Consider the following 23,075-nt stretch of genomic DNA (forward strand, 5'->3'; position numbering starts at 1 on the left):
GTTTTTTTGTACACCCAGCACTAGTGAGGTTATCATGCAGCTTGCTTCATCACAAATTCTGAGGAGGAAACTTTATGCTAGGAGATTAGAAGTGAAGAGAGGTAAAGTAAGAGAGGAAAGGACCAGAGCAGAACAGGTTTCTTGCATTTTAGAAGAATTGATGAAATTGATCAGATGGCGCTGGAGATGATAAAAATAGTAGTGATGAGGTATCAGGGTGGACTTTCAAGGTAGGAAGTAGGGATGAATGGTGCAGAGGTACCAGGAGTGAATGAGTAAAGTAGAAGATTCCTGATAGTGTAGAGCAGCAGAATAGTAATGATGATACAGTAGACAGGAGAAGGATTAAAGAAATGACATAATGGGTCAGTTGCAGGATTGGATATGGAAAAGAGAGGCAGGCATGTATGAGGAGGGTGAGACATATGATGGAGGTGGAGTGGGGTGGGGGAACATAATTTGGTGGCTCAGTGGGGTAGATGATTAATGAAAATAGGGGTGTAGAAAACAGTATTAATCCATGAAGGATAAATAACAAGTGAAATATTTCCAGGTAGTAAGAAAGTAAGTGGCATCAAGGAAGAGTTGCTGTTAGGGAGCTAATGGGTTCTGTCTTCTTTCTTACTAAAACCTTTATCTTTGTTAAGTTTAGGTTTATCTCCAAACCTTCTAACATACATGCATGCACACACACACACACACACACACACTCTTCTGGTCACTTTAGCCATATGCTGTTGGTGATATTTTTTCTTTTTTGGACTTTTCCGTTTTCCTTTCTGATGAAGAAACATGCTCAAAACTGAAAAGTTCAACTTACCCAAAGTGCCATGCAGTGGGACTGAGCCTGGAATCATGTGATTGAGACCTATTGGTCATTGCCCTCTTCTACTCACCTATTTTTTCACAATTGCTATGAAAGAACAGAGATGGTGTAAAGAAAGGTGTTTCGTCATGCAGGAGACATGGCAGCCTCATTAGTGCGAGTGTCATGGTAACACATTCAATACACTCTGCAGTGTGGTTGGTGTTATGAAGGACATCCAACTGAAGTAAAAATGTAAAATATGATGTTATGTGAGTGAGATATAGTCCTGAAACACATCTAGCTAAGACACCTAACTCTAAATAAGAACTGCATTTGATCATGGAAACCTGTCCAATCCATATCAGTATAGAAAGTAGATGTAAAACATTCATTATCGTCTTCATTAGTTACATATATGTATTTTGATCTTAATTGATATCATCACTGTAATATTGAATTTTAATTTTAATTTATTTATAGATGTCATAGAATAATTTTGCTTGATCAAAGATGATCTGAAGTTGAGTAACAGCATTAACAAATATTTATTTTAAAGTCACAAGACAATCCCCACTCTCACAAATATATAGGAAATAGGAATTGTGGCATTTATGCCTTTTCTAAGATTCTTAGTAGCATAAGTGAAATAAAATAGCTTCAATCAGGGATCAAAAGTAGGTTGTTGACTCAGTTGGGTACTTAACTTTATGATGTTAGCTAACATCAATATGATGCAACCTTGCAATAAATTTTCACACACTTAAAAACCATTACTTTTCTGAACTCGTTGAGGTATTTCAATAATTATTTGCGGTATTATCTATTGGTTGGTTAAAATGAGGGGGTGGTATGTTTTGCTAAAGATGAAGTAAACCCTCACAATTTCTGAGGTAGGGTTGGAATTCAAGACTAAAAATGTCACTTATCTCAGAATGCTTTCTACTGACATATCACTTAGTCACCATGAGATTTCATAAGAAATAATAAGTTTGTATCACTTTCTAAATTGAATTGACTGCCCATTCTTTAGGAAAAGAAGTGCTCAGAATTAAGTTATCTTAAAAGTTCATGTGGCATCAAAAAGGTTACTTTATATGCACTTTTGACAAGTTGTGGTGCACCTGAGCACTATACAATAATTTCATTATTATTATTATTATTATTATTATTATTATAACAACAACATATGTAAACAAAATTTAATTTGTTTTTTTTAGAAGCGTCAAATGTGTATTGTACAAACAAGAAGGTAATATTTCGAACACAGTATATCCGTGTAAACTGCAGAAAGCTTGGGTATTATTGCCCTTATAAGATGGTAAAAAGGTGTTAATAGACAGTTTTTTACTGACAACTTTTTTCCGTCTTATGAGGGTAATAATACCTAATCTTTCTGCTGTTTTCACAGCTGTACTGTGTTCAAAATATTACCTTCTTGTCTGTACAATACAATAAATAATAAATTTAGTTAAGTTAATTAATTCTATCATAATTACTAAATTTGAAGTTCAGTAAAAAGTTTCTTGATTTCAGTAAAGAAAGCAGTTTCAAATTAAATATTGACTGAAACACTAAAATATACAATGGGATGATGATGATGAGGAGGAGGAAGATGGTGATGGTGGGGATGATGATGATAATATTGATGGTTGTAGCAGTGGTAGTTATTTGTTGTTTACTTGGTTGTGGGATGAATTATAAGTTCACACAAAAAGGGTTAGTAAATTAAATATTTTAACTTTTCATTTTGCAAGTTAAACAGAATGGTATTTTTCAAAGAAATTTCATTGACATCAACATCAATGACAATTTCTATTTTTTTTATTTATGATAAAATAAAAATTTATATTTAAAGATGTTGTCTTGGATATATTCGGTTAAATGAAATTTCATTTCATTTCATTCCAGATATCAGTTTATATGGCTATCAAATTCATTCTTAGGAGTACAGTTTTTGTTACTTCTGCAATAAGAAACTCTTGGAGGTTTCCACTTTTCACACAGTTTAGATCAATGACGACATCACAATACTTTGGATCCAGCCATAATAGCTGTGTTACCATTTTCAATTCTGCTGTTGAAGCTGTTCTTCCTGATAGAATGATACAAAAGCATGTTGTGTTCTCTGAAAAGGACAACTTACTAACAGTTGCTGAAAAGTCATTTAAGGTAAATAAGAATGTCTATATCATAGGATTTGGCAAAGCAGTGTGTGGTATGGCTGCAGCTGTTGATGTACTTTTAGAGAAGAATATTGTAAAAGGTATTCTCAGTATTCCTTTTGGAATGCAACAAACATTAAAAAATTCTGGGAAAAGGTAAGCATAACATTTCAAAATTCTTTTGTTGAACTATTTTCTGTTTTATAATCATCAGTGCAGACCATTTGTCTTCGACACAGTCACAATATTTTGGTATATGTTAGTACAGTTACTGAGGTCTACTTATGCTATGATTTAATTATTTAATATCCTCCAATTCTAAAGTATAGTAAATAGTTGGTTAGTAAGTATATCAATGTAATAATACAGAAGGTAGGTACATTGAATATGCAATGTTCACTTCTGAAAAGTTTGTGCACAGGTGGGCTGAAAATGTAATAGAGCAACCAAGACATTGGTTGATTTATAACAATACTAAAAATGTGTTATAAGAATGAATGGGGCATATTGGCTGAAATATACCATTGGTTGGTAGTGATAGGTATCAACAGTAGAGGTGGACCAAGGAAGATTTGGATTGAAGTTGATAGGAAATATCTACATATTTTATATTGAGCTGATGTAATGACTCAAAACTGAAATGTATGCTTTTCTAGCATAGAAAAACAAATATGAAACATGATGACAGAAATGATTATAAAACCCTTTAGAGCCTCTAGTACTTGACTTGTGCTTAGTTTATCAATCCCACCTTTGTGACAGACAAAGTTGACTTTGATGACATTTATACTTATTCATAAAATACTAAAGTATAGATTATATAAATCTCATAGGGTTCTCTAATATCTGTTTCATCTTCATTTTACTTTGTTAGAGTAAATATTAACAAGTATTTGATTGTAGAAAAAAAAAATTGTCAAAAATAATTTCAAAGTTTTTAATCAAGAATACACCGTTTCTCACAAAACAAGATAAATGACTTTTAATAGTTTGTTGCCAGAATCTCAGGGAAATTGGGTATGGATTGGATAGATTATCCTAAACTTATTCCTTTAAGATTCCATGAATATCACATTCTGAACTTGAATATCTTTATCTTTTACTTGTTTTAGTCATCGAACTGCAGCCCTTCTGGGGCACCACCTTGAATTTTAGTTGTACAAATGAACTCTAGTACTTATTTTACTTTAATTCTATAGCATTCAGATTATTCAGTCAAATGTATCACTTATTTATACACTTTGATGCATTATCTTGCAGGGTGGAGCAGACTCGCGGTAGAGGGATCGCGGGTTCGAATCTCAGACCGAGCAATGTGTGTGTTTATGAGCGAAACACCTAAGCTCCACGCGGCTCCGACAGAAGGTAATGGCAAACTTCTGCTGACTCTTTCGCCACAACTTTCTCTCACTCTTCCCTCCTGCATCTTGCAGCTCACCTGTGACGGACCGGCGTCCCATCCAGGTAGGGAACCTATATGCCAAGGAAACCGGGAAACCAGCCCTTATGAACCAGGCGTGGCTCGAGAAGGAACAAACATTATCTTACAGCTTCAAGATTCGATGACATGATTGTTTATTTTAAAATTGGCTTTGTAGGGTAGGTGTCAGAGACCAGATCTAGTCAGTTTGAACACAAAACAGGCAGAATATTTGGGCCGGTTATGGCCTGTTTAAATGTTAGAGCAGTGTTTTTCAACCATTTTACTCTTGTGCAACCCTTCAAATAAATTACATGTCTCAAGGAACCCCTGCACAAAAAAATTATAAACCATATCTTATATTTTTTCATCGTAGTTCACGTGATAAATATCATATATATACACACACACACACATACAATTTATATTATTAATTGAACATCACGCATCTATTTCCAAGTTAGACTATTTCAAAAAAATGTCCTCTCTTTCAGACCGGAAATTTTTGTATTGGAACAAATAGAACCTTAGAGTACATTATGTACATTTGATGGATATTTGTCCTCATCATGTTTGTTGTTAACACGTTTTGGCTGATATACCCTCCAGCCTTCATGAGGTGTCTTGGGGAAATTTCGAACCTGGGTTCTCATTCCTAAGGTATTTTTCAATGTTGTTGTTGTTGTTATTGTCATTATTATTCAGGTCACTGCCTAGAATCGAACTCGGAATCTTGGGATTAGTAGTCCACGTTCTTAACCACTACGCCATGGGCACATAGCGTAGTGTTTAAGAGCGCGGGCTACTAACACCAAGATTCCGAGTTTGGTTCCAGGCAGTGACCTGAATAATAATAATAATAATAACAACAACAACAACATCATCATCATCATCATCATCATCATCATCATCAACAACAACATCGAAAAATACCTTAGGAATGAGAACTCAAGTTCAAAATTTCTCCAAGACACCTCATGAAGGCTGGAGAGTATATCAGCCGAAACATTGTATTAACAACAAACGAGATGGGGACAAATATCTGTCAAATGTAAATAATGTACACAATTCCTCATCTCTTAAATATAGAACTGTAAAACTTTAGAGATTCTGAATAGTCTGGATATTTTAAATACAGCGCGTCTCCTTCGCCATCCTCTGGGGGCGAAGCCTTTTCCATTTTGTCCACCCAGGACAATGAGGTGGATCAACAAGTCTCTTTAGTTATCTCAAAAAACATAAACAAAATAAAAAAAGAATTTTTCTTGGAAGTTATTCCTGTTTATTATGTATACTTTCAAATATATGTTTAAAAGAATTTTAAAAATTTGTCTTTACAAGAAAAAGCCGATAACAACAGACACAGGTCAACTTCATGGTCCACTAAAAATTTACAAAGAAGCAGTGAGTCATTATAAAAAGAGGCTTCTGATATCAGGTCACCAAGCAAGCAAGAGAGTTAATTCAATCGATCAAAACTTGATTACCATGAATATTATGTCTGCCCAGATCAAAACTTGTGACTAATCTTGATAACGCTTTTGCACATCCATAATACATTTAAGAAGTAAAATATATGCCTTCCTCTCTCTCTTTCACACACCCACACATGTATTTATATTCAATGTTTATGAATATGTGTGTATATAAATATATGTATTGTATAAATGTATGTATATATGTGTGCTCCTCATTTTGCTGTCAACTTTACTTGCATGAGATAGACAGAATTCATTGAGGTACGTTTTCCTATAGCTGGCTGTCAGCCCTGTCACCAATACTTACATTGAAGATGACTCTGCTTTTATGATGGTAGCATTCGTTTACAACTATTCTGCGATGTCAAAGTGTGGAGACACTCGCTCTCGCACGCGCGCATACACGTGGATACGCCAGGCTTCATTTTCAGTTTCTACCTACCAAATTTACTCACAAAGCTTTGGTTGAACTGTGGCTGCAATAAAAGGCACTTGTGTAGTATATACATATGTCATATACATACGTACGTATATATATGACATGGCTGTGTGGTTAAGAAGTTTGCTTGAGAGTTACATAGTTAAGGGTCTCCACTAGGTTAATGTTGTTGGCTTTTCTGTATTATAATTGTAGGTCAATCACTATTTTGTGAGTGAAATTGATGACTGAAATTGAAGAAGCCTGGTGTGTGTGTGTATTTATATAATATAATATAATATAATATATCATCATCATCATCGTTTAATGTCCGTTTTCCTTGCTGGCAATGTTTCTACAGCTTGATGCCCTTCCTAACACCGACCACTCTGAGAGTGTAATGGGTGCTTTTTACGTGCCACCGGCCCAAGAGCCAGTCAGGCGGGTCTGGCATCGATCATGTTTGGATACTGCTTTTTACGTGCCACTGGAATGGGAGCCAGTCAGGAGGCACTGGTCACAGCTACGATTTTGGTTTTACTTGACTCAACAGGCCTGCTGAAGCATATCATATTGCCTAACGCATCAAGGATACTCTTAAACAGGCTGGACATGCAACACTGGCATCAGCCATGGCTGTGATCTCACTTTAGATGCCAGGTCTTCTCAATATATATATTGTATATATTATATAATATGATATATATATACATATGTAATATAATATATATATGAGGAAATGTCATGGGGCTGGGAGTTGTGATTTGCAGTTGTGGTGATTTGCTATATACATCAAGCTAAGTAAAATTGCAGTCATCCATACGTAGAGGCATGTCTTTTGCAGGCGTCCATAGCTTACACCAGGTACATTGTATGGAGTTTCTACCCACAACTTTTTTATGGATTGAGCAGGGCCATCTACCTGAAGGGGTTTGTAATTTGTCAGCCTTTCTACTTACTAAGACTGGTTTTTGCTAGGTTAATCCTAAGGCCCTTCAATCCTAGACCTTGATTCCACACCCTGAACTTCGTTTCTAGTTCTGGCGGTGACTTGGCTATTAGAGCAAGGTCATTAGCATAGAGGAGCTCCCAAGGGAAGCCTGTCTTGAATTCCTCTGTTATTGCCTGGAGGACTATGATGAATAAGAAGAGGCTGAGGACTGATTCTTGGTGAGCCCCTACTTCTACCAGGAATTCTTCACTATACTCATTGCCAACTCTCACCTCACTGATAGCATCCCTGTGCATGGCTTGTGCAGCTCTTACCAACCACTCGTCTATCCCTAGTATCAGCATTGACCACCAGATAAGAGATTGAGGGACTATATCAAAGGCTTTCTCCAAGTCAACAAAAGCCAAGTAGAGAGGTTTATCTTTGGCTAGATATTTCTCCTCCGCTTGCCTTACCAGAAATATAGCATCAGTGGTGCTACTGCCTGGCACAAAACCAAACTGCATCTCATCTAGGCTAACTCTCTCCTTCGTTAGTTGGGCTATGACTCTTTCTGTAACTTTCAACACCTGATCCAATAATTTGATACCCCCTTTGTAGCGGTTGACTATGGTGCTGCTACACCAGTCATTGGGTATGACTCCTTCATGAACTACTTGATTTACGAAGTGGGTGACAAGACCATAACCCACACTGCCTGATATTTTAAGCATCTCAGTGGTGATTCCTGATGGACCAGGTGCTTTCCCTGTCTTCATATCCTTAATTGCTTTATCTACCAGGGTACTTTCGATTTGGATTGCTGGTCCCTCAGTTGGGTTAACCTTTGGCAAACTCTCCTCCTCCCATTCATTCTCCACATTCAGCAGTCTTTCATAATGGTATCTCCAAGCCTCTTTCTCTGTAGAATCATTAAACGCAAGGGCACCATCATCTATGCAGACACATTTCTCTCCTATGGCATCACAGTTTTCTCTCGTGCACTGTCTTGCAATCCAAAATACTTTAGTTCTTTGGTCCTCATGTCGCTGAACATTGGCAAACTTCTTTTCTGTTACTTGGCTATATATGCCTGTCTCCTAGCTTCCTTTTTGGATATCTGCTACACTCTTCCAGGCCTGTTTCATTGCTGTAATGGTTCTGTCTACAGTATTGTTCTACCACCATGTTACCCTAGGTCTGGAAATGACTTTGCACCAGCCACATATTTCGTCTGTGGTGCTCAGCAAGCTGTCTCACAAGAATTCCCAGCTGCCTTCTATATCACAGGACTGTAGCTCCTCCTCTTTCTCATCAAATTTTTCGGTAAGAATATCCCTAAAATCTCTGACCATGTGAAGGGTTCTGTAGCTTCCACGTCCTTTTCCAAATTGGTCTGCTTTTTGGCATCCTTCTGGCCTCAAGTCTAAAGTCACTAACAACTAGTCTTCACCATTTGTATTTAAGAGCAACCATGCATCCTGCTGTCTGGTGAGAAGATACCAGGTTGCTGTCTGACATGCCCATTAAAATCTCCAGCCGCAAAGATGAGATCATTGTCACTCATCTATGAAGTAGTTTGCTGAAGAATATCATAAAAGTGATCCTTCTGTTCATTTGGTAGTCCCGCTTGTGGGGCTTAAGCAGAGATAATTGTAGCTATACCATTCTGAAAGACTAGCCCGAGTTTAAGTACTGCACACCCTCACTACCTCTATGACCTTATCCACCCATTTCTCTGCAAAAAGTATGCCCACACCCCCTATTCTATCACTATTACCTTCTCAGAAGAGTTTATACCTATGTGCTTTGCCTGTGAGGATTCTGGCTGAAGCTCCTCTCCACCTTACCTTTTTTTCACAACATAAATCAACATGTCTCCGTTCAAGCATATCTACACTCTTGCTAGACCTACCTTTCAATGTACCTATATTTACAGTGCCAACTCTGAAAACCAGGAAAGAGATATGGGCGGTTACAGGAAGGAGAAATGTTATTCAGTACCTGCTTATAATCCACTAGGAAAGCATAAATGGGCTTCTTGCCATGTCTTGACACACTATGCAGTCTTTGTAAACAAAAGAAGCTCATAACTATGGCTCAACTCTTTTGTTGCTCAGTAGACTAGAGAATTATTTTCTTGCTTGGAAGTAGGTGAGGGGTGTGACAGGAAGGCTAACCATAAAAATATGCATTAATGAATCCTGTCTGGCTCATGCAAGCATGGAAAACAGGACATTAAAATGAGGTGGCACGTAAAAAGCACCAACCGATCGGGGCTGTTGCCAGCCTCGCCTGGCACCGTGCCAGCGGCATGTAAAAAGCACCCACTACACTCACGGAGTGGTTTGTGTTAGGAAGGGCATCCAGCTGTAGAAACACTGCCAGATCAGACTGGGCTTGGTGCAGCCTCCTGGCTTCCCAGACCCCAGTCGAACCGTCCAATGCATGCTAGCATGGAAAGCAGACGTTAAATGATGATGATGATACACACACACACATTTGTTCCATTATGAAAAATAGGATTGGGGCTGAGGACTGAACCTTAGTGGACCCCGACTTCAACCCGGAATTCTTCACTGTACTCGTTACCAACCCTCACCTTACTGACAGCGTCCCTGTACATGGCTTGCACAGCTCTCACTAACCATTCATCTATCCCTAGTTTCCTCATTGACCACCAGATAAGGGATTGGGGAACCCTGTCAAAGGCTTTGTACATATTCCAGCCTTACACCCATTTTGATGTACATTTTTCTGTAATTGCACAAGTAGTTAGCTCTTCTTCAACATCACATATTGCCAATCAACATGGGCCTTTGCCATGTCCTTTGTGAGATGCAACATCTTGAAATCAGCCTTCATCACTTTATCCCAAGTCTTCCTGAGTTTCCCTCTTCCACAGGTTGCATTCACTTGGCATGTCTTTATGCAGCTTTTATACTTCATATGTGGCATATACTTACCATTGTAGTCTTCTTTCTTCCACTTTACACATGATTCTCTTAATATCTAGTTTTTCTTACAACTCATATACTCTAACATTACACAATCTGCATAGAACGCTCACTTCATTTCTTTCTACCCTCAATAAATTCTCTGCATTCAAGACCTCCAGCTCCCTATCATGCAGATTCACATTTCATTCATATGCATCATGTAATCAGCCCTTCACTCTGAGGGAAGTGTTGCCAACTGATGTCAAAACTCCATTAACATTTTTCAACCCATTCTTACTCTGTTACTTTGCTTTCGGAACACCTGTCCTACTGCTAATTGAGTCACCTAGGTAACAGAAGCTATTAACTATTTCTAGAAAGATACCTAGAAAAGTACAAAATGAAAATTCTACATATCTATATTCAGTGCTTTCTGAACATCATGTGAAAAAAAAAGAAAAGAAAAAAGATTTTAAACTACAATTTATGGTTGAAGGGAGATTATTTTAAAATGCTAAGAATGTAGCTCTTTAGTAATGGACCCTTTTATAGTTAATTTAAAGGAAACGAATGCTTATTGTTCAGTTTGATATGAAAGATAAAAAAAGAAAAAATTTAATCAAAAAAGAAATAAAAATAAAATAAAAAAGAAAGGAAATAAAAAATATAAAAAAGCAAGGAAAAGTGAAGAAAAGTAAAGGCAAAAGAGAAGCATATATTAAAAAATTCTGCATGGGTTTCACCCAATTATATAATATGAAGTTAATGTTTTCACTTACAAAATGCCTCAAACATGATATTTAAATATCATTGTTGCAGTGAGTTTTTCAGGATCAGTCTTTTTTCCACAGTGCAGAGGTCAGATCTTTCACAGTTATTTACATATTTTAGCTCACAGTTTTTTATTTTAAAAACCTGAAATAACTCAAGAGACCTGTTACATTTTGTTTACCAGTGTTTCTGAAAGAAGAGGCATTGTTGTAAAATTTTGTATCTGAATGTCATTTTTGTCTTACTAGTATAGACTGGCATGCAGGTTTGGGTCTGTTGATTAATTTCCATCTCATATATTATGGGTTTTGCTTTGCATACACTGTGTGTGTGTGTGTGTGTGCAATTGTATTTATGTGAACGACTAACTTCAGTGGATGTAGTAGACTAGTGGATAGGATATAATTTGCTTTTGACTTATGGTGCAGTTAAATTGAAAATTATTCTGTTGCATATTTTGGCTAATTTAATTATATTAGCAATCCATTTTACTACCTTTGTATGCCTACTGCATCTCAACAAGTATCATTACTTAACCAGAAGAATTTATATCTGTGTTCTTTACCTGTACACACACGCGTGCACGCACACACACACACACACACACACACACACACACACTCACAAACATACACACAAATACACACACACACACACACACACAGTGAAGATCATAACATTAGGCAAAGAACTCTTGAACAATTACTCTGAAGGCACATCTGTTCCATATGATCTAATGATGAATGGATTTGGAAGAGAAATACTCATCATGGGTACATATCCCCAAGTTAGAGAATTTCGGCAACATTGATTGTAATATTAGCCTCTCTTGGACTAGCAATAAGTACATCACATTTCATCTAGAAGGTTAAGCCTTTGTTATCCAAGAACAGGAGATAGTTATGAAATATCTGATCAATAAAAGAGATATAAATACCTCTAAACACCTATGCTGTGATAGAAAATGTCAATTAAATCATACCAGTGTAAAAGATATCACTCATATCATCAGTAGCTGCTCAAAAATGTCTGCAAGATACTAACTCCCCATGAAACATGACATTTTTACCAAAATCGTCTACAGTGCTTTACACATGGATTATCTCAACAGCTATACCAAAGGTACAACAGAAATAGCGAGTATCCACACAATATATATATGTACATCATCATCATCATCATCGTTTAACGTCCACTTTCCATGCTAGCATGGGTTGGACGATTTGACTGAGGGCTGGCGAACCAGATTGCTGTACCAGGCTCCAATCTTGAGCTGGCAGAATTTCTACAGCTGGATGCCCTTCCTAACACCAATATATATATATATATATATATATATATATATATATATATATATATATATATATAATATATATATATATATATATGTATATATAGGAACATATGCAACTTGTACAGCTATGATATATAATGGTATGAATTAGAACAGCATGTATAGTGGAAAGACAATAAGAGAAATTATTGAGTAAAAGATTGGAAATAAAATAATCATGCAGGGGAGGTGATTGTGCAGAAAGGGAGGAATGGGGGAAGAAAGATTATGTGTTTATGTGTGCATGTATATACAGGTTTATTAAAAAAGAATGAACCGATTTCATTATGCAATATTTTATCGTGGAAAAGCGATAGAAAACTCCAGCTAAGTCATAAGTATTTCTCACGTTCAACTTTTATTTTCTTTTGTTACAAGTGTTCAATGTGGCCACCACCTGCAGCATGGGCAACATCAATGCAATAAAAGAATTCCTCCCAGACACGTATCAGCATATTATGATCCACTGAGCTGATTGTTGTTATTCGATGTTTAAGGTCATTGAGGTTAGTGAGGAACATAAGTGCGATCTTTCACATATCCCCACAAGAAAAAATCACAGACGGTGAGGTCTGGGGATCTCGCAAGCCAAGTAGATACGTGTCTGGGAGAAATTCTCTTATCGAATTGATGTTGCCTGTGCTGCAGGTGGTGGCCACATTGAACACTTGTAAGACAGAAAATAAAAGTTGATTGTGAGTAAATACTTGTAACTTAGCTGGAGTTTTCTATTGCTTTTCCTTATTAAAATACTGCTTAATGAAATCAGTTCATTCTTTTTGAATAACCCTGTATGTGTATGTGTGTGTGTACATACTGAAGGTTTTACAGATCTTATAAGTAATGTTGAGAAAATTTTATTGAGAAATTTGTAATTTTAGTGAGTTCTTACACAAGCTGTTGTACTGTTCTGAATAGTCATAAGGTGCATAAGTTTGATGGAAGACAAGGTTCATATAGTAAAGACAATGCATTTGTGAAGTTTGTGATTGCCATTTTTTGCTTAGCTCATAGCTTAACATGTCAAAAGTGCTTCCTGCACAAGAAAACCCATACAACTATGAGATTTGAAGAAAATTATTTTCAAGGAAAAATAAATAATGCAAATTGGCATAAGATACTTCAAACTAGAAAGCAACTGCATCATAGTAAATTATTTCATTTAAAAGTTTATCTTAAAAATATATAAAATAGTTCATACAAAAGGGAATCCACACTGGTGTGATATTTTTAATAAAACATTCCTATGAAAAGAGAGCATTACCCATCATAAAGTGTTACACTCAGACATGAACTTTTGTAGTAAAGCATATTTTGTAAAGAAAAGATTACAGTTTGAAAAAGAAATAGCATACTGAAGAGAAACAATGCATGAGTGAGTGTTTTTAGCTAAGTTTGAACCAGGCTCTTAGAAGGGGTTTCCATGATTTCTCAGCGCACCACGACCATTACATTTCCGCAAGATGTCATAAACTAAATTTAAACCCATTGGTCAATCTTTTCTTTTCTCTTCTCTTACATCTTTGGACTTCAGCTCAATCTAGACTTCATAGATCACTTCTTACTTATATGTGAACCACATACCGTATTCTTCTTTAAAAATACAAATTTTACTCTCCCTGCCACTTATCTCTCTCACCTAGGTATCAGCTACAAAATCTTTCACTTACTCTGGGTTAAAGTCTCTTTCCTCCACTCTGCTACACACCTTTGTTTTCTCTACTTTCTCCAAACATAAGCACTAGCAACTCTTCAATAACATTTTGTCCTGCATTGATGATTTCTATCTCACTTTGCTACTCTCCAGAGTCATAGTTCTTGCTGATTTCTGTGGAATGATGTGGTAGACAGAGCCATTAGAACTAAGAAACGGGCCTGGTAGGCCTAGAAGAATGGGGGTAGCAGCGACCTGTATCAGATTGTGAGCAGGGATGCAAGGAGACAAGTATATCTAGCCAAGGGAGAAGCAGAAAAGAAGTTTGGCTATGTTCAGCGATGTGAGGATCAAAGAACTGAAGTGTTTTGGATTGCCAGACAATGTGTGAAAGAAAATCGTTATGTCATAGGAGAGAAATATGTCCATATGAATGATGGTGCATTTGCATTTAATGATTCTGCAAAGATAGAGGCTTGGAAATGCCATTATGAAAGACTGACAAATGTAGAGAATGAGTGGGAAGAGGAGAGTCTGCCAAATGTCGACCCAATTGAAGGACCAGCTGCCCAAATTGACAGTTCCATGGTAAGTAAAGCAATTAAGGATATGAAGAAAGGAAAGCCCCCGGCCCATCAGGAATCACTGCTGAGATGCTTAAAATATGTGGTGGTATAGGTTATGGTCTAGTCACCCATATTGTAAATTAAGTGGTTCACAAAGGAGTCATACCCAATGACTGGTGTAGCAGCACCATAGTCAACTGCTACAAAGGTAAAGATGATGTCTTAGATAGAAATAATTATAGAGATATCAGATTACTTGATCAGGTGATGAAAGTTACAGAGTGAGTCATAGCCCAACTATGATGATTAGGGAGAGAGTTCACTTAGATGTGATACAGTTTGGTTTTGTGCCAAGGAGAAGCACCACTGATGCTATATTTCTGGTAAGGAAGCTGCAGGAGAAATGCATAGCTAAAGATAACGCTCTGTACTTGGCCTTTATTGACTTGGAGAAAGCCTTTGACAGGGTCTCCCAATCCCTTATTTGGTGGTCAATGCGGAAACTAGGGATAGATGAGTGAGCGGTACAAGGGATGCTACAAGTAAGGTGAGGGCTGGCAATGAGTACAGCAAAAAATTCAGGGTACAAGTAGGGGTTCATCAAGGATCAGTGCTCAGCCTCCTCTTCTTCATCATAGTTCTCTGGGCAATAACAGAGGAATTCAAGACAGGCTTCTCCTGGGAGCTCCTCTATGCTGATGACTTTGTTCTTATTGCTGAATCACTACCTGAACTAGAGAAAAAATTCCAGGTATGGAAGCAAGGTCTAGAATCAAAGGATTTTAGTGTTAACCTAGCAAAAACCAGAGTCTTAACAAGTAGGAAGACAGACAAATCACAAATCCCTTCAGGCAGATGGCTCTGCTTGATCTGTAGAAAAGGTGTAGGTAGAAACTCCATAAGATGCACCCAGTATCAGCTTTGGACACATAAATGGTGCAGCAATATCAGGAGGAGGTTAACAGGGAAACTAACTGTTATACATGGAAGATGCACAGGTACGATAAATACTGAAAATGTGCAGAAAATAGACTCCATCAACTGCTAAGGGGGCAAGCTAGAGGTTGTAGATAACTTCCATAATATAGGTGATCAAGTTATTAGTGGAAGTGGATTCTCTGAGAGTATAGCTGTGAGAATAAGATTAGGTTGAGCTAAGTTCAGAGAGCTCCTACTCCTGCTGGCAACAAAGGGCCTCTCAGAGTGACTTGTTGGCCCAGTCAGGGTGCCTGAAGAGGTTAAAGTGATCACAGCCGCCTACTGCAATCTCCTGAATGAGGTCTTGGATCCCTGGCTAGATGACATACTGCTGTCACTTCTAAAGAATCTTGTATTCATGCATGACAATGCTCCCTACCACTCTGCAAGGATTACTCAAACATTCCTAGGGTTTTATGGCATACAAGGTGAAAGGTTGATGGTGTGGCCACTAGCATCTCCAGATCTCAACCCTATCGAAAATCTTTGGTCCATCATTAAACAAGATGTTTATGCTAATGAATGCCAATTTACATTGAAAGATGTCTTATGGGTGACCATCAAAGCTGCAGCAGAGGCAGTCCAACCTGTTACTATTAAGAAATTGACAGATTCCATGACTAATAGGACTTTTAAAGTATTCTGTCAAAATGGCGCTCATGTGGCTAAATAATTATGTCAATAAATGTTATAATATTATAACAATTGCAGCGTGGAAGGTGTTTGTAAGCCATTTAAGAAACACACAAAAGCTGTTCGGTTCACTTCAACATTTAAGTTTAATTTGTCAAAATATTTTCGTCGCTTTAAGACCAGGACCTGTTCACTAACAAAAATCTGTGCTGCATTGGATTTTTGTCAGTGAGCATGTCGCGGTCTTAAAGCGACAAAAATATTTTGACAAATTAAACTTAAATGTTGAAGTGAACTGAACGGCTTTTGTGTGTTTCTTAAATGGCTTACAAACACCTTCCACGCTGCAATTGTTTTCGTTTCAGCATACGATCTCAGATCAAATCACTTGCTATGAAAGTACATCTCCGTAAAAATATTATTATGGTTTTCTGTAAAACTCACTGTATGCTTAATATGTATCATTAACCTTCATTTTCTGAAGAAAAAAATGTCTAGATGGGCTATTTTTATTCAAAAGCTATTAGTGTTCAACCAAAAACGGAAGAATCTGAAATAAAAAATATAGGACGATACACCGAATAATGAAAAAAACAATGGTGTTGCCATAGTGTGCCAACCAGCTGGGAAAAGTTTTATCAAAATCAGTTCACAGAAAACCGAGAAATCCTAAATTTCACTCCTAAGCTTTTAGCATGGTTCTGGGTATAGTGTGAAAGTTGGGAAGAAAGTTTTCTGTGATATACGATAATTAACTCATTATGTACAGTGAGAAACATTCTGCATATTTTATAGTTTGTATATAGTTTATTTTAAAAGTTTAACATTTTTATCAAATTACCTGTACTATTTTCATCCAATTACCTGTTAGATTAGTCATATGAAGAAGAATGTTGCTTGTAAGAGTATCCTAATTTTAATTGTAACTAAATCTTAAGTATAGAATGATAAAGATTCATGTCAATAAATCTAGGTTGGCTTTCTTAGGTTGTTTGGACAGCACTGAAGTTTTTATCTTTGTCATGTTTCAGGAGAGGATGTAATAAAATTCATCTCTCAATTCCCTCTCCAGATCAACGATGCAATTTCAATTGCAAACTACAAGCTATCAAATTACTTATTTATTACACATGCTCTTGTTGGTTATAGCTGACAGTTGTGTCTTCACATGCTGTACATTTACTAATAACTGAACTGATTTATTGGGGGTTAAGTATCTTTCTCAAGAACATGATACAGTACCAATGTTGAGAGTTGTACCATCAATCTTTTCTCAATTCCTCCAGTGGCAAGTTTCTATTTGGTATTAATAATTTGAAAACAAAAAAATAGAAATCTTATCCAAGATTAAACAGAAAGTTATAGGATGTTTATTCAACATGTTTACTTAAATCTAAGGTGGCAAGCTGGCAGAGTTGCTAGCATATTGGGCAAAATGCTTAACATTTTGTCTCTTTATGTTTGGAGATTAAATTCCACTAATATCACTTTTCCCTTTCATCCTTTTGGAGTTGATAAAAGTAGTACCAATTAAACACTGGGGTTGATTTAATCAACACTCACCCTCCCCCAAACTTAAATCATAAATGCTGAATAAAAGTGAACTTTCGAAAATCTTCCTACTCAGTATAATAGGTGAATGAGTTATTTTTTGTTTTGATTGATTTTGACAAAGGATATAATGAAATCAACATAGTTATTATTAGTTGTACAAACATACTTTAGAAGGTGAAACTATATATATCTTGTCTCTAACAGGTTAGAAAACTAATGCTAAATGTCACCTATCAAGTTCCTCAATATGCTGTCTATAATGAAAGTGATAGGATGATATTTAATGATATTTACAAGTGAAAGTAAAATGAATCAATATATCAATAATATAATATGTGTGTGTTTGTGTGTATGTATATATATATGATCGTTTTAATGTCCACTCTTTCATACTTGTATATGTGTGGTGTGTTTGTGTGTGTATATATATAAATATATATATATATATATATATATATATATTGAAAGAAATGGCAAGACAACAAAAGAAGGAAAGAGACCTCAATATTATGTTAATAGAGGAATTTATCTGTAAATATAATATGTGACAATTATTTGGTAGCGATGATAAAACGCCGAGTTTCAGATGTTGGGGCAGAAGAGATGCTGGCGTGGGTTTCCGTCCCGACATCCAAAACTCAGAGTTTTATCATGGCTACCAAATAATTGTCACATATTATATTTATATATATATATATATATATATATATATATATATATATAAAGAGAGAGAGAGCAATCTGTGGGAATTATAGCTATTTTACTGTTCCTGCTAGAGCATTGTGAATTCACACATTTCAATGTAGTGTGTTATTGCAACTTATATGACTGGAAGGCTCAGCAACTGATGAAAACAGTATAAAACTACTGATATTCTGTATTCAGCTATTAAGCACTGCTCCCTGTAGAACAATCAGCAACATCTCAAACACTAAGTTTCCTAAGAGTTATTCAACTTTGACCTCATGGCAAGAATGTAAGTGTCTCTAGCTTGTGAGGTCAGGTTAGAGCTTTATTTATTAATGCCAACTCAGAGAAGTTTCCTCACTCGTCATCATCAAGGTGTTTCTGGATAGGTGTTGTTGTATGTTTATATTTGTAATTGTATTGTATTTGCCATTTTTATTACTTTAATTTATGATTGTATGTTGTAATGGTAAATGATTTAAATTAAAAGGTCTTAATCATTAGTTCTGATGTTATATATATATATATATATATATATAGGAGTGGCTTTGTCGTAAGTAGCTTGCTAACCAACCACATGGTTCCGAGTTCAATCCCACTGCGTGGCATCTTGGACAAGTGTCTTCTGCTATAGCCCTTGGCCGACCAATGCCTTGTGAGTGGATTTGGCAGACGGAAACTGAAAGAAGCCTGTCGTATATATGTATATATATATATGTATGTGTGTGCATGTGTTTGTGTCTGTTTGTCTCCCTAGCATTGCTTGGTAACCGATGCTGGTGTGTTTACGTCCCCGTCACTTAGCGGTTCGGCAAAAGAGACCGATAGAATAAGTACTGGGCTTACAAAGAATAAGTCCCGGGGTCGATTTGCTTGACTAAAGGTGGTGCTCCAGCATGGCTGCAGTCAAATGACTGAAACAAGTAAAAGAGTATATATATATATATATATATATATATATATGTGCATTTCCTTACAACTTGAAATGTGTACTACTTTAGATGTATATTCTTATTTAGGCTCAAATTATCTGGCTGTTGTCAGACAAGTCACTTGACTTTTCATGATCTGATGCATCTAAGAACAGATGATCAGTTATATATGTCATCAGTGGGATCCAGTTTTCCTTCTTGATTCTCACCTGAAAGATGAAGAGTTGAATTTGCAATTATAAATGAATGGAACTCTTCTCACTTTTACAGTGTACTGCTGCTACTTGCATTACAAGCTATTGAATCTCTCTGTTTCTCTCTACGCCTAGGTGGACTGAACTGTTGTATTTTTTTAAAAGCTCTATTGCTAGAGCTGCCTGTGGAAATCATATTTGTATTTAATGGGACTGAATTTAAATAAAGATGTGACAGTTAATGGACAACATATTAAGAATTGCAGTCTATTTTTAAAAATAGAGCTTAATTTTCTTTTGCACACCTTTCTATACTACAGTTTACCAGAAAGAGTTAGAAGTTATTGCTGCTTATTCCACTTTTCAAAGAAAATTGGAAGCTGTGATGTATGATATGCTTCTGGATAACTCAGATGGTTTGAGCGATTGAAAGCTGAGTACTTAGTATTATTGGTGACGAAGTTCATACTCTGAATTCTTTAGCCAGTAGACTGGTAGTTGTCAGTTTGGAAAGCTGGGACTCTTGAAGACTAACAAGAATATAAAATAAAATTAGTGACAGAAAATAGATTTTTTGTATTAATGACAGCATATATCAAGGAAAATTAGTTGTTAGAAAACATTGATATATGTATGTAAGTGTGCATGCATTGTGTGTATTTTATGTTGATTTGTTGGACGGAGTGAACTAATGTACAGCAGAAACATTTGATCACTATAAACAAAGCATCTGTGTGGTTGTTCAGTAAGAAATCGCAGAACCCTCATCTGTTGTGTATGGTAGGAAAGTTCACCATACATACATACATGTATGTTAACAAAAAGCTAAAGATCAGCAAAAAAGAAAATACCTATGCTGAACTGTTAAGGAATCTACAACTACTCTATCCAAATTACAAGTTCAAGTTTATACCTGTAATTATTGGGGCATTAAAATATGTAACACTACCAAAAAAAAAAAACAATCTTAAGAAATTAGGCTTTTCAAAACCAGAAAGGAGAAAGCTGATTTGAAGACTACAGATCCAAGCCATCACTGGAACTGTAAAAATCTGTAAAAATTTCGAGAAGTTTATCATTTAAGTATATATGAGCTTGTCTAGACATGCGATTATATGCATGAGAATAGATACATAAAACAAAATATACAAATCTGCATGTATACATACATACATACAAAGATACCCTGTTGATGTTGGGGAAATTCTAATGAAGGAGCCTTGGATCTAGGTTAGAAACTAACTCTTTCTCTATTGACGAGAAATCTTGAAATAAAACTGAATAATGATATACACACATGTAAGTATGTATTTCTAGATGTATCTGTGTGTGTGTGTGTCACAGTAGTTACATTATTTATATCCTGCATAAACTAAATATCCAGTACCTCAGTGGTCCAATGTGAAAAGAGGTGGAATGAAATATCTTATTTAAAAAGCAAGGCTTGGTGTCATGATGGACATGCAGCCATAGAATATGGCCACAAGAAATCTCATTCAAGCAACAACAGTAAAAGTAAGCATAAAAAAGAAGAAGACAATGATTGTGATGGTGGTTGTGTTGGTGTGTGTGTTTGTGTTTAAATATAAATGAGTAGTATTTTGAAATCAAACCGGTAAACCTATTGAAATAAAAATTTGACATTTGATTAAAAAGAAAATTTATTGGAATAATGGGAGAAAAAAAAATTAAAGCACTGTGAAGCAGTAAAAGATTTCTTGTCAACCAATAAATATAAAACACACACACACACACATTGTAGCACAAAATTACCTTTTAACATGAGGTGGTAAACAATAGATAATTTTTTCCTTGCTTCAGCATGACCACACCTGCATGGCTGAAACGAGTAAAGAAATAAAAGAATAATGTGTATAAGTCTATAAGAAATAAGAGTTTAATTTCTCATAAATATAAGACTAGTAATGTAGTTGGGGATTTGGGTTATTCTGATTGAAAGTCTGGTTATGAAATATTTCTAGGTGATAATAGCAAATAAACGTCAAAGAAAGTCTAAAACAAGCTAATAAATGATAAATTTTGAATATGTGCCAAAATTACCTCCCTTGAATATAATTATCTCCCTTACAAATTTTTTCTAAGCTAGGTTACACTTAAACCATAAAACATTAAAAAAAAATCACTAAAATTTATATTAAAATAGAATTACTACAAAAGTAACATAAACCAATCTGGGCATGTTATTAGATCATATTTTACAAGTTTCCTTCAATGCAGCATAATTCATAATCAAATGTCAGTTGCCTGAATGAAAAGAATAAAATATGATGTAATACAATACGTCATACTTGGATTGATTCATGTTTCCATTGTAACAATTCGATTTCGATGCATTGAAGAATGTGTATGTATGTGTCACTCTTTCTCCCGCCCTCTCTCTCTCTCTCTCTCTCTCTCTCTCTCTCTCTCTCTCTAAATATATATATATATATGTATATATATATATATATTCATACACACACACATGTAAAACTACTTCCTTATCACTTAAAGATGTGAAGTATATAACATTATCATCATCATCATCGTTTAACATACTGGCATGGGTTGGACAGTTCAGTAATATTCAATGAACTAGGAGACTATGTTAAGATCCATTGTCTGCTTTGGTATGGCTTCTCCAGTTGCTTTTCCTAAGGCCCACCATTTTACACACGGTACAGGGTGCTTTTTTCATGACATCAGCACTAGTGTGATCACCTAGTAACTTACAAAACAAGATCACTTAACAGAATGAGGGTGCTGTATTAAGAGAGGTGGTATTGTGCCGGGTGTTGAAAGGCTAAAGCCTAATGGAGGGATAGGAACAGGTGTCTTGTTGTTGAAGGGATATATGGCTACCTCAGCAGGAAAGGGAGAAAAGATGGAGGTGAGGTCCCAGGACGTACTCTCAGGACACAAGAAGGTGGATAAAGGGAGGATAGGGACAAAGAATTAAGGATGGATGGGTAGGTAGGTAGATGTGTCAGAATCTGAAAGGAGATTGACAGTCAGATGAAGATAGAGGTGAACACAGTGAATGACAAACATGGATAGAGGCATGGATAATGGTGAATCTCAGTTTGGGGGAAGGTGTAGGAAACTAGAAATAGCTTGGGGAGGAGGATGTGATATGTGGCAATATATGAAATGGTGTGGTGGTGGACAGCAACAGTATGATGAAAATGTAGACAGATGAGAAATGGGAAGGTGATGTGAAGTGTAGTGAAAAGAGAAAGTGCATACTAACAGATATGGAGGTCAGCAGCATATTGGGGGGGTGGATATAGCGAGTAAAAAAAGTGGGGGGACTGATGCTGATGGCAGATATGAGAGGGTGTTCAGGAGAAAAGAGGCATTCAGTGGAATAAAGTAGAAAGGGATGATACTGAGAATCGGGGATGCGTCACAAGGTAAGTGATTCCAAAGAAAGGGGTAACAAGTAGTACAAAAAGCAAGAGTGAAATATGTGCAGTTCTACTCTCATATAATTACAGCTTATGAGGAAATAGCACCATAGTTAGCAGGGTGAAAAGAAGATGGGTGTTATGCAGCTTAGTATACTCTCACCCCATATATATGTGTGTGTGTGTGTGTGTGTGTGTGTATGTATGTAT

General features: G+C 36.2%; 1 protein-coding gene across 1 annotated transcript in view; it reads left to right on the forward strand.

The window, feature by feature from the left end:
- The window catches only part of LOC115209749 (glycerate kinase-like), a 39,642-nt gene that overhangs the window by 6,292 nt on the left and 10,275 nt on the right, over positions 1-23,075 (forward strand). Inside the window, 1 exon segment of the mRNA XM_029778263.2 lies at positions 2,717-3,126. Coding sequence (XP_029634123.1) covers positions 2,729-3,126 — 398 coding nt within the window. The 5' untranslated portion in view covers positions 2,717-2,728.

Source organism: Octopus sinensis, linkage group LG1 (genome assembly GCF_006345805.1).
Source record: "Octopus sinensis linkage group LG1, ASM634580v1, whole genome shotgun sequence".
NCBI classification, from domain to species: Eukaryota; Metazoa; Mollusca; class Cephalopoda; order Octopoda; family Octopodidae; genus Octopus; species Octopus sinensis.